This window comes from Hemicordylus capensis, chromosome 6 (assembly GCF_027244095.1).
Source record: "Hemicordylus capensis ecotype Gifberg chromosome 6, rHemCap1.1.pri, whole genome shotgun sequence".
Lineage (NCBI taxonomy): Eukaryota > Metazoa > Chordata > Lepidosauria > Squamata > Cordylidae > Hemicordylus > Hemicordylus capensis.
The window spans coordinates 22,877,315-22,889,822 of record NC_069662.1 but is presented as its reverse complement, the minus strand read 5'-3'; the positions used below and the strand labels follow the sequence as shown (position 1 = coordinate 22,889,822).

General features: G+C 46.9%; 1 protein-coding gene across 7 annotated transcripts in view; it reads left to right on the top strand.

Annotated features, from left to right (window-relative positions):
• Positions 1-12,508, top strand: part of GYS1 (glycogen synthase 1) — a 50,240-nt gene that overhangs the window by 34,942 nt on the left and 2,790 nt on the right. For 6 of the 7 annotated variants that reach the window (XM_053266373.1, XM_053266372.1, XM_053266370.1 and 3 more), the window contains 9 exons: positions 1,969-2,089; positions 3,239-3,345; positions 4,696-4,755; positions 5,144-5,222; positions 6,209-6,322; positions 6,904-7,030; positions 8,165-8,260; positions 10,454-10,617; positions 12,259-12,339. In XM_053266373.1, the coding sequence (XP_053122348.1) occupies positions 1,969-2,089; positions 3,239-3,345; positions 4,696-4,755; positions 5,144-5,222; positions 6,209-6,322; positions 6,904-7,030; positions 8,165-8,260; positions 10,454-10,617; positions 12,259-12,339 (949 nt within the window). The remainder of the gene's footprint in view (positions 1-1,968; positions 2,090-3,238; positions 3,346-4,695; positions 4,756-5,143; positions 5,223-6,208; positions 6,323-6,903; positions 7,031-8,164; positions 8,261-10,453; positions 10,618-12,258; positions 12,340-12,508) is intronic. The other variant, XM_053266371.1, reaches the window with a different exon arrangement.

Genomic DNA, 12,508 nt, shown 5'->3' with positions numbered 1-12,508 from the left:
GCCCTGTGGAATCTTTGCTTTATTCAAAGGAAAGGAAGCCAAAAGTTCCACAGGACTAGCACAAACCCTAAGTAGCTTTCTGGATCCCGTCCAGTTATTAAGCACTTCCAGAAAACTAGGTGCTGTATAAGTTATATTCCACCCCCTACCCCCATACCGTATCACAAAGTGCTTTGAAATGCAAATTCAAAATCTGTTTGCCATGCAATACAGGGGGATGCTGTGCAAAGGAAAACAGCTCATAGGAACTTGGGAAGCTGCCTTATACAAAGTCAGACCCTTGGTCCATGTAGCTCAGTATTGTCTACACTGACTGGCAGTGGCTTCTTCAAGGTTTCACGCAGGAGTCCTTCCCAGCCCTACCTGGAGATGCTTCCAGGGATTGAATCTGGGACCTTCTGTAAGCAAAGCAGATGCTGTAGCCCTTAGCTAAGGCCTCGTATGTATGGATGTGCCTATGCATACTTACTCGGACATAAGTCCCATTGAACATAGTGGGGTGCAACTTCCATGAACATGTACATATCCTGTTGTATGATTTCCCAAGGTTAGAATAAATCAGGGCTACAGAACTTTGGCCCTCCAGCTGTTGTTGGACTACAGTACCATCATTCCCAGCCACAGTGGCCAGTAGTCAGGGATGATGGGAGTTGTAGTCCAACAACAGCTGGAAGTTGTGCAGCACTGGAATAAATGCTTGTATTTCTACTGCATCAATAACCCTGCTTTTAAAAGGTTATTGAGCCAGTTTAACTGCTGTGACTTTTAATGGATTGTCTGGTCTTAAATTTTTAATATCCTGCCTTGTCCTGTTAAAAAGAAGCTTAGGGTAGAGCATGATAAACAGTGATGAAACAATACAGCAGCATACCAATTAAAATGATAAAGAAGCAGTATAAATTGGCAGTGCAGTCCTAGGCATATTTACTTGGAAGCCAGGCCCGCTGTATTCAGTGGAACTTATTCCCAGGTAAGTAGATATAGGATTGCAATCTCAGTTAATATAAATATAGGCATTACAAAGTGTAAAAGGATATTTGTTTGTTAAATTCATATCCTGCCCTTCCTCCAGGAAGCTCAGGGCAGCGTTATATGGTTCTTCCCCCCCATCCTTTTTATCCTCTCAGAAATCCTCTGAGGTAGGTTAGGCTGAGAGGGAGTGACTGTCCCATGGTCAGCCAGTGAGCTTTGTGGCTGAATGGAGATTTGAAGCTGGATCTCTCTGGTTCTGCACCAGTGTTCCCTCTAACAGGGATTCCCAGATGTTGTTGACTGCAACTCCCAGAATCCCCAGCTGCAATGGCTTTGCATGGGGATTCTGGGAGTTGTAGTCAACAACATCTGGGAATCCCTGTTAGAGGGAACACTGTTCTACACTCCCAGCACTCTAATCACTCCACTCCACCAGTACTCTCAAAGTTCTCTGCTTATCTCTTGTGTCAGAGAAATACAGTGGCCAACATCCAGACCGACAACATGTGCACAGAACGGACAATTTTCAGCTATTCCCCTTCCCTCTGCTGCCTGTCCCCCATTCATCCCTGAGGGTTGCAGTACCCTCAGGGACACATTTGGGAGGCATCAGAGGGATTGAAGAAAATGGCCCCTTCCCTGTGCACGTGCAAAACTTTGTTCCTTCCACATTGCATGCGCGAAACGTTGTTCTGTGCATGTGTTGTTACACTCTGCAGTTACATGAACTGGAGAATGTAGGCCCACCACATGCAACACCAGTTATAATAATGAGGTTGCTTTTCAGCAGATGAAAAATTAAACTCTCTTAAAAACCATACGTCATTTAAGTAACTAATTATGATTTATCCTTGTAGCCCTGAAGTATTAATTGAACCGTCACAGTCCAGTGACAAAATACAGTGATATGGGGTGAGACTTGGGTAGGGAGAATTCAGCTGCCTATTCAAAAACAGCCACCCAATTCACTCCCTCCCCACCTTTTTCTTCTCCTAGGCACCTGGACTTCAACCTCGACAAGACGATTTTCTTCTTCATTGCAGGGCGCTATGAATATTCCAACAAAGGGGCGGACATTTTCTTGGAAGCTCTGGCCCGGCTCAACTACCTGCTCAGGGTAAAGGAAGGAAGAAAGGCTGGGGCAGGACCAGAGGAAGGAGATGGGCAATCTTGTGTGGGATGAATATGACTTGTAGAATAGTTAGGACCAAATTCTAGTGATCCCCTCTGGCACTCAGACTTCCATGCAGTGGTATAGCTACCGTGGAACAAGAGGGAGCAAATGTCATAGGAACACAGGAACATAGGAAACTGCCATATACTGAGTCAGACCGTTGGTCTATCTAGCTCAATATTGTCTTCACAGATTGGCTGCGGCTTCTCCAAGGTTGCAGGCAGGAATCTCTCTTAGCCCCATCTTGGAGAAGCCAGGGAGGGAACTTGAAACCTTCTGCTCTTCCCAGAGCGGCTCCATCCCCTGAGGGGAATATCTTGCAGTGCTCACACATCAAGTCTCCCATTCATATGCAACCAGGGCAGACCCTGCTTAGCTATGGGGACAAGTCATGCTTGCTACCACAAGACCAGCTCTCCTCTCCTGCCTATCTCCTATCCTGTCTGTCCCTGGGCCATGGGGGTCCAGGGGCTGCCAGAGCACCCCCTTACCCCCCAACACCCAGAAAAATGCTCACCTTGCAGGCCGGGAGAGACCAACCATCAATGCTTCTGGGCCCAGTGTTGGCCACGCCCCCTATGTTGACATGCCTCTGATGTCAACGCTAGGGGCGTGGCTGCTGCAGGGACAACCACAAAGGCGTGTGGCGGAAGGGGCTGCTGTGAGCCTTCCTACAGCCCTGCTTCCATGATAGGGAAATGGAAATGGACCTAACCTATCCTGGCCCTTTTTGAACTCCGGACAAACCTACTTTGAATGGGCCTATACATTTGAGAGGAAGCTGTGAAGCCCAGATTGACACAGTGAAATGTGTGTGTAAGCAGAGAGAATAGAAAATGGAGCATGAATATGGGTTGGTATGTACCAAGAGCTATTGCGTTGGTGCCCAAGGAACTCTGGGAGATAGGTTAGCAGGAATTGGCCTTCTGGATTTCCTTTCATGTAGATAGTGGAGACGGGATGTAGGGATGTAGGATGAGTCGATGAGTCGCTTTAGGAGAGAGGTGAGTGTGATATCCTGCCCCCTGCTGGACAAAAGCAGGAAGAGCGGGTCATGGCTGACTTCCACCTTTCTGGCTTCTCTCTTCACAGGTGAACGGCAGCCAGACCACGGTGGTGGCATTCTTTATCATGCCAGCTCGGACCAACAACTTCAACGTTGAGACCCTAAAAGGCCAGGCAGTCCGCAAGCAACTCTGGTGAATTCCTCAGTGCAGACCCAGGAGCCTTGCTCATTCAAACAAGCCCTGGCAAAGAACTATTAGGTTCAGCTCCCCTCTAAAGGAATCAGGACCTGCAGCACCCACAGAGATTATACTTGCTCTGCTCCACTTTGTTCTTCTCCACTAGACATTGCTGCTTTCACAGGGAGTACCAGAGTCATAGCATTCTTCCACCCCTAACTGAAGCTACTAGGCCACTTCTTCCAGGGCAAGAACCTCAGAAGTCTTGATGCCCTCTCCATTCATTCATTCATTCCAATTTATATACTGCTCTTCCCAAAGTGGCTCATGGCAGTTTACATTAAAATAAACATGTAAACCCAATTAAAATTAAAACTAGACATCATTAAAAGCCAGGCTAAAAAGATGGGTCTTTGGTTGTCCTGAAGGCCTCCAAGACTTGTCTTCTTTATAAGGTGGCTAAAATCCCAAGGTGTTGTGCAAAACAAATCTAATACAGGGTCTGCTGGGCAGGCTTACAGTGCAAAGATAAATACAAGGCTTTGGGGCCAATATAATGCACAACACAATGCCGACTTAACTGATTGGCCAGCACTGCTGTGCACATAAAAATTAGCCCTGGTGATGTTGCACAATGACTTAAAGTAGCTCGTGCAACTTCCTTTGGAAACAAAGGGGGTTCTGCTGTGCAAGGATGCACATGCTGTGTGTTCTTGTGCAACCCCTCCAGGGCTGACTCATATGTGTGCAGCAGCAGCATCTGATCAGTAGCACCACCATTTCGCTGTGCATCATGTTGGCCATTATGGAGGAAAGTAAAGTAAGTTAGGAGGATAAAGCAGGTGAACCGAAGTATCTTAAGGATGGCTCTTGCATGTAAAAATAGAAGATAGCCAGATGTTAGATGGCAGGATGTTTCAGTGGCTGGGTGCTGCATGAGAAATGGGGTACTGGCAGACAACGGAATGGGTAATCTAGGGTTTTACTAAAAGATTGGTATCTGTAGAGTGAATGAGCACACAGAGGTAAAAAAGAAGCTGGATGTAGAGGAGCAAAACCCTGGAGACACTGAAAAAGCTTCGAGCGCTTCGAATGAAGATGAGAGGAGAATCCAGCAAAGCAAATGGTACAAAGGCGTAATGTGCTCAGAACAAGCTGAGGAGATCAAACAAGCAGCAGCATTTAAGATCTAGAGAAGAGACTTAAAGCGTAGGAGCACAGAGACCCACAGTCTGGGAAATAAGATGAACCACTAAAATTATAATAGTGTCTGTAAAAAGAAAATGAGTATTTGTGCCAACTAGAAGAATCCAGAAGTTGTACCCCTGCTCTGACCTGCCTTCATCCCCCTGTCTCCACATGTAGGGATACAGCCAATGCAGTGAAGGAGAAGTTTGGCAAGAAACTCTATGAATCGCTCCTTGTGTAAGTGCTCCCCTCTGAGGAGGTGCTGATGATGAATGGGCTAGAGATTGCAGTAGCTGCAGTGAATGGAAGCATAGGGTTCACAGAACCCTAGGATTTGGGGATTGGAATGGACCTTAGGCCCACCCCCTGCTCAATGCAGGGAACTGCTATGGCATCCCTGACAGGTAGGTATCTGGCCTGCTCACCCTCCTTGTCCCTACTGGGCACAATTTTTATTTATTTATTTATTTGCATTGTGTGTTGAAGGGTTCTTGAGTCTTACATAGGCAAATAAAGTTTGCCCTGGTGGGGGGTGGTACACGCCCCTTGCGCACATCATAAAACACGTATCTGTATACCATCCCCGTTAAGCACCATTAAGTTCTGTGTACCTCTTCTGTCTCAGAGGAAATCTTCCGGACATGAACAAAATGCTGGACAAGGAAGATTTCACTATGATGAAAAGAGCCATCTTTGCCACGCAGGTATCCGGGGGAAAGGGAATGAGGCGTAAAGAGGTGGGACCATGAGCAGGGAATGAGGTGGGATAGGCTGGAGGACTCTCAGAATGGCCAAGTAAGTCGCAGCAGAGAGAGAACCAAACATCATAGGAGTGGTGGCACATGAGGGGGCTCAGTGCAAGGGAGGAGACCGGGAACCTGAGCTCGAAGGTGATTTGAGTTAAACACTCTTATGATTGATTGAAGTGTCATCAAGTCGGTGTCGACTCTTAGCGACCACATAGATAGATTCTCTCCAGGATGATCTGTCTTCAGCTTGGCCTTGAAGGTCTCTCCGTGGTGCATTCATTGCTGTCGAGTCCATCCACCTTGCTGCTGGCCGTGCTCTTCTCTTTCCTTCAACTTTCCCCATACTCTTATGCATCCCTTAAAATCCACATTCTGTGACCAGACCAGGAAATCCAGTTTCTGCATACGTAAGAAACTGCCTTATACTCAGCCAGACCCTTGGTCCATCCCGCTCAGTATTGTCTACGCCAGTGGTTCCCAAACGGGGAGCCTCCAGATGTTGCTGAACTACAGCTCTCATCATCCCCAACCACCATAAGTTGTAGTTGAGGCTGATGGGAGTTGTAGTTCAACATCTGCAGGCTCCCAGTTTGGGAACCACTGCTCTATGCTGACTGGCAGCGGTTCTCCCAGGTTTCAGGCAGGGGTCTCTCCTAGCCCTACCTGGAGATGCTGCCAGGGATTGAGCCTGGGACCTTCTGCATGCAAAGCCAAATGCTCTTCCACGGAGCTATGGCCCCATCCACTCCAAATAGGTTGTGCAAATATGGTTATATTTGCTTGGTTTTCCATGGTCTATTCTCCAGCCAGGTTTCCAAATAATCAGGTGGTAGAGAGGAGCAAGGCGATTATCTCAAGCATTCACATCCATGAGAACTGCAGGCTGGCTGCCAACATATATGTATGTCTATTAATGCATGTCTCTCTTCCTCTCCCACCAGCGCCAATCTTTCCCCCCAATCTGCACCCACAACATGCTGGATGACTCCACTGACCCCATCCTCAATACCATCCGGCGCATCGGCCTTTTCAACAGCAGTGCCGACCGTGTCAAGGTACGTGGCTGGTTGGTGGCTGTATCTGCTGGACTGCCCTGGAAATATTCATTGATGGGTGGTATTTAGAGGGTGGCTTGGGTCCAGGGTATTTAAAAGAGCACCTGCTTCTTCATGAACCCCACTGCCTATAAAGATTGTTGAGGAAGGTCCAGTAGCAGTAACCACCGGCTTGTTTGATGGCAACCCAAAATCTTTGGACTTTCTCTAGGGCTGCCCCAGTATTTTGGAACATGCTCCCTAATAGGATTGGAGCTTCCTCATCTCTGGTGCTTTTAAGGAACAGCTGATTAAACCTGTTCAATCAGGCCTTTAGTTAAAAGGTTTTCAAGTTTATATTGTTAAGCTTTTAAACTCTTCTAAATTATTTTAATGTTTAAATTGTTGTGTGGTTGTGTTCTTAAATTTTGGTACACACTATGTATACTGCCCAGAGATACATATGCTGGGTGGCATAGAAAAATGCAAAGCTAAATAAATGGATGGATGTGAAATATATAGAGTTTTAAAATGTGGTGGATGATCCCATCTAAAGGGACAAGATCACAGGCTCTTGACCTGCCATTCTCTCCTCTTCCTAGGTCATCTTCCACCCAGAATTCCTGTCTTCCACCAGTCCTCTCCTTCCCGTCGATTACGAGGAATTTGTTAGAGGCTGCCATTTGGGGGTGTTTCCTTCTTATTATGAACCATGGGGCTATACACCAGGTAGGTTTCCTTGTGGAGGAAGGAAATGGCAAAACGGTGTGTGCTTGATACTGGAAAGAAATTAGTGTGCTGAGTGCCTAACAGGCTGATTCTTGTTCGTAGGGCTTACTTAAACCACAGTTTCCTGACTCAGGCATCACAGGAAACTGTAGCTGTCATAGCTCCTGCCAGAGGGGGAGAGGGGAGTTCACTGGAGTGAATCATTGACTGTAAGGGATTCACAGTAGGCTGCCACCTTCCACTTTAGTTTGATGTGGGAAAACTCACTCTGATATTGTGTTGGGGGTGGCGGGGGTGAAAAGTGGCAAAACTGATACTGTTTTGATTGTTTTTAATGTTGTTTTAGAATAGTGTTTTAAAAATTTTAAATTGTTGTGGGTTAAATTTCTTGTTTTTTATTTTAACTAATGTCTTAATGTTTTATCTTGTTGCAAACCGCCCAGAGACGTAATTTTTGGACAGTATAAAAATATAATGAATGAATGAATGAATATAATGAATGAATGAATAAATAAATAAATATCCTCCCTAGAAGGGCTGAGCAGCCCTAGGCCTCCAGAGGTGTGTGACTAAGGCAGACCCCAAATGAAGAGTAGCACTCTTCACCCAACAAGTGTTTATTATTAGATTATAAGGAAAAACAATTGTCTCTTCATAAAGCAGGTTGTGAGAGAGCGAGTTTTCATTAACCAGGCAACTCAGATTCCAGCAATCCAACAAAGGAACATAACATCCCTGAACTGGTCCCTATCTTCCTGCTGTCCATTTCCCCAGCAGCTTCTCAGCCAGCTGCTTCCTCAGGGCACTCTTGGGACAGAACAAACTCAAGACAAAGCTTTTCTCTTCTTCATTAGGTAGCTGTGTGTGTCGTTCCCCTCGGGTCCTCTGGATTGGTCCTTTTGTTTTGATTTCCCTGGGCTTTTTTCTCTTCTTAGGGAAGGCCCGTCCTCCCAGCAGTTGTTCTAAGTGGGCCTAGTCCTCCCTCAAATTTTTCCCATCACTGCGGTAGCTTAGCCAACCAGGAAGCTTTGAATCCAACTGAGCATGTGAAGGGAGGGGGATAGAATGCAGGCAAATAGCTTGGTTGTGATCCAGCAAACCATGGTCTCTCTTTTCTTTTCTTTTTAATCTCAGCTGAATGCACCGTCATGGGCATCCCTAGCATCTCCACCAACCTCTCTGGCTTTGGCTGTTTCATGGAAGAACATATAGCAGATCCATCGGCTTATGGTTGGTATTAGAGCTGGGGACTGATACTTCTTAGGTGCTCCTGAAGGGGGAACGTAGTGCAACGCTCAGTAGGCCCAATCTAATCCGGAGACAAACGCTAATGGGCCTTCTACCATCTAAACCAGGGATTCTCAGTGTTATTGGACTTCCAACTCCCATAATCTCCGACCAAAGTGGCTGGGGATTATGGGAGTTGAAGTCCAACAACATCTGTGGGCCCAAGGTTGAGAATCCTTGATCTAAACCAGGGGTGGGCATTAGGGAGCTCCTGGGCTTGTCTGAAGTAGCTTTCTGGGTGTTTGGGCTTGCTTCTCCCTCCCTCCCTTTCTAGGCAATACTGCAAATCTGATTGGCTGACTGAGTAGGGGCATGGCTATGCCATTTTAGATTTCTCTTTGGGTCAGGTCATGTGCTCAGGGTTACTTTTAATTTCTCTTCCATTCCTCTCTCTCTCTCTCTCTCTGTTTTCTTTCCCCACTTAGCTGACTGTATTAATACTTGCTTGTTATCCAGAAGCAACTGAAGTTTAGATTGTCTGCAAGACAACCATCTTGGATTCCCCCCCCCCCCCCCCGTTCTCTCCTCCTACTTGCCGCAATTGCAGCTCTGTAGCTGAGGAGAGGAGAACCAGGAGGAAAAACACAAGGGTTGAGAAGAGGTTTCCCTGTATGTAATAATTCCATATGAGAAAGAGCTTAAGGGGATGGAGTATGGAAAGACTGTGCCTACCACGTAGTGTTGCCAACAGTACCATATTCTATCTGAAGCAAAAATTGCTTACCCCTTACGGGATGGTTTCTCCCCGCCGTCCCCGCCCCCTTACTGGCAAAGCCTGGGGCGTTTTCTCATCCCTCAGTGCATTTGCATTGAGCCCTTTGAAGCCTGGGTGAAGTCCAGATTATAATGTGAAAGAAACAGCCAAGTTCATAAAAGAAGCCCCAATTGCTCTGCAAAACTTGATGGAGCAATTGACTGGGTTTATTGACGCTAATGGTTTACTTGTCAAATGTAAATAGACCCACAGACTGACTGACTCACCACTTCTGGCAGATAAAGCAGCCTTTCAGTGAGGCTTTCAGTGACAGCCACAGCAAGATGGAGGGGGGATGGTGTGTGTAAATAGCGGGGGCGGGGGCGGATCTCATAATTTTTCACCTGACATTTGCTCCATGTCTACATGGGAGGGGATGTGTGAACAAGAAGCTTTGTGAAATCATGGGGTCTGTGCTATTTTGTTGTGATAAATGCATTGCTACTCAGGCTGCTGATTACCCATGGGATGACCTCCCTTCCTGCCCTCCCCAGCAGCACCCAATTGCTGTGTTTCTTATGCAGGCAATGGAATGTTGGCAACCCTATCAGCATTTGTGTTGGATGTAGCCAGCCAGCCAGCCAGCCTGGTCTCCTGCTTCAGTAGGTTTGAGCAGGATGGGACTGGGCGTTGGGAATCAGCTGTTGTGGGGGAAGAGTTTGAGCCAGCTATTTTAAACTTATCTTGAAGGGAGGAGGATCTAGGAAGCCTCAGAGGACACTGGGAGTCAGAATGTTTGCTTAGACAGAGCCAGCGTGGTCTAGTGGTTAGAGTGCTGGACTAGGACCGGGGAGACCCGAGTTCAAATCCCCCTTCAGCCATGAGACTTGCTGGGTCAGTCATTTCTCTCTCAGCCTAACTTGCTTCACAGGGTTGTTGTGAGGAGAAACTTAAGTCTGTAGTACACCGCTCTGGGCTCCTTGGAGGAAGAGCGGGATATACAATAATAATAATAGACGGGAGGTTGAGTGGATTCTGGCTGATTAGAGCAAGGAATGCTGGGAGCCAGGACTCTTGGCCTCTGAGCGAAGTATATTGAGCCGAGATTTCAATGACACTGCCAGGCAGGAGTGAACCCAAGCTAGGCAAATAGGGCAGAAAACCAGAGAGGTATAGAGGCACAGGAGCATCATTTAACCAGGAACAGGAAATTCAGTGCCAGGTATAACTCTGAGGGTTTTCTCCCTCTGCACTCTAGAGCAGGAGTTCCCCAGCAACAATGGCCGGAGGATATTGTAGTCCAACAACTCCCATCGTCCCCAGACACAATTGCCCAAAGACCATTGTGGCCAGGAATTGTGGGAGTTGTAGTCTAACATCATCTTAGGAACCCTGCTGTATACATATGTGCCCATGGCCTTAAATCTTTCTGGTTCCACCAGGGATCTACATTCTAGACCGGCGTTTCCGGGCCTTGGATGAATCGTGCACACAACTGACCTCGTTCCTCTACAGTTTCTGTCAGCAGACGCGGCGGCAGCGCATCATCCAGCGGAACCGCACAGAGCGGCTTTCTGACCTCCTCGACTGGAAGTATCTGGGCCGGGTGAGCTTCCTGTGCAGTGGGAGGGTGATGTAATACTCCGGTCCATGCAACCCCACAGTGGTGATCCTTTTCACCTTCTCTTGCATCTTGTCCCCCACTTGCTGCAATTCACCCTAATTGCCCCTAGGGGGTGCTCAGCCCAAAGATCAGCTTGGGCCTTGAATGACTCTTCCTAAGCACAACAAATGGTTTTAAATGCTTTTGCCTGCACTTTTTTGTTCTATTCTGAAGCAGAAATAAAATGAAGTGGTTAGAAGAGCTGTCATGCAAAGGCACTGGAACCTCTTTTGAATGCCCTGGGTTTTTAACAAAAGTGCCTCTGAGAGTGTGCAGAGTAACTTTCGCTCACCCATAACTAGCTCCTATTCTTCTGGAGTTAGTGGGGGAAAGACTTTTGGGTAGGCTTGAGCCCTGACAGCTTTCACTTCATAAATTAAGTTCATTGAGACAGTAAACCTATGCTTGGACTATACCACTTTAGGACTGCGGAATCAAACACTCCTCAAATGTACAGGATTTCAGGATCTTTATACACTTTCTCTTCTGCTGAAGTAACAAGGTGTTATAGGCATGGTGTGGGGTGGTTTCCAATCAAGTTACCTACAGATTTCTTTTAGTTGAGTTAAAACAAAAGTGCTTTTACTAGTTCTGTTATTGTCTTGGTTCACTACTGAAAAGTAGGGTTGTTGGCTGGCTTGGTGACAAAATTGTTATGTTAGCCTTCTACAGTATCTTTCCTCACGTACCCGAGGCATATTCTACAGTCACATCAGGATCTTCTTATAAACTGTTTCTCTCAACTGTTATTATGGCCGATCGAGTCTTTATACTTTTGTGTCACAGACGCATACACAGTTATCCCAGGCTGTTCTTACCAACTCCACCAACTAACTAAACTTTTTCAAGCTGCTGCTCACGCCCTTCTCTTTCCCTTCCACTAGGGATTTCCTACCCCGGCATCTGGGCTTTTCTCTGCTGGTGTAGATAATATGGACTTTAACCCCTTCCAGACCAAAGTAAACTCTAAACCAGGGCTGCTCAGTTTCAGCCCTCCTGAAGATGTTTGCCTACAACCCCCATAATCCCTGGCTATTGGCCACTGTGCCTGGAGATTATGGGATTTGTAGTCCAAAACCAGCTGGGGTAGCTTAAATTGAGCAGGCCTGCTCTAAACATCACACTCTACAGCAGGGCTGCACAACGTGTGCCCTCCCAACTCATTTTTTGGACTATAATTCCCATCATCCCCAGCCATAGTGCCCCATAGCCAGGTATGATGGGATCTGAAGTCCCACATCTACAGGAGGGCTGAAGTGGAGCCCTGCTAAACAGCCTTTCTCCTCTAGACTTACTTCATCACACCCTTTTGCCCCGGCACACTGCCTTTCAGTTTGGATCTCTTTTCTTTGTAGGGGGGGGCCTTTTCTGAGCCCCCTCATCTGCAGTCTGAAATGGTACAAATATAGGTTTACCACCGTAGTGAGAACAAGGTCTGAGGCATAGTGATTCTCAAATATGTGTTAGGAAGATGGCTGGCTTATGCTAATATTGGGCTTCAGTGCGAAGGCAAGTGGCAAGCGGATACAATAAGGGAGTCTCTTAGATGTTCATCTTCTTTCTCATGGTTTTCTTCCTTTGCAGTACTACATGTATGCCCGACACATGGCACTAGCTAAAGCCTTCCCAGACAACTTCACCTATGAGCCACATGAACCGACAGCTGTGAGTATGGCTCCATGTGAGAAAGATGGGGAATGTATGGGGTTCTGAAACGTGGATCGCCAGATGCTTTTGGACTACAACTCTCATCATTGCCCGCCACAATGGCATTGTGGCAGGGGGTGATGGAATTTGCAGTCCAACCACATCTGGAGACCCAAGTTTCAGAATC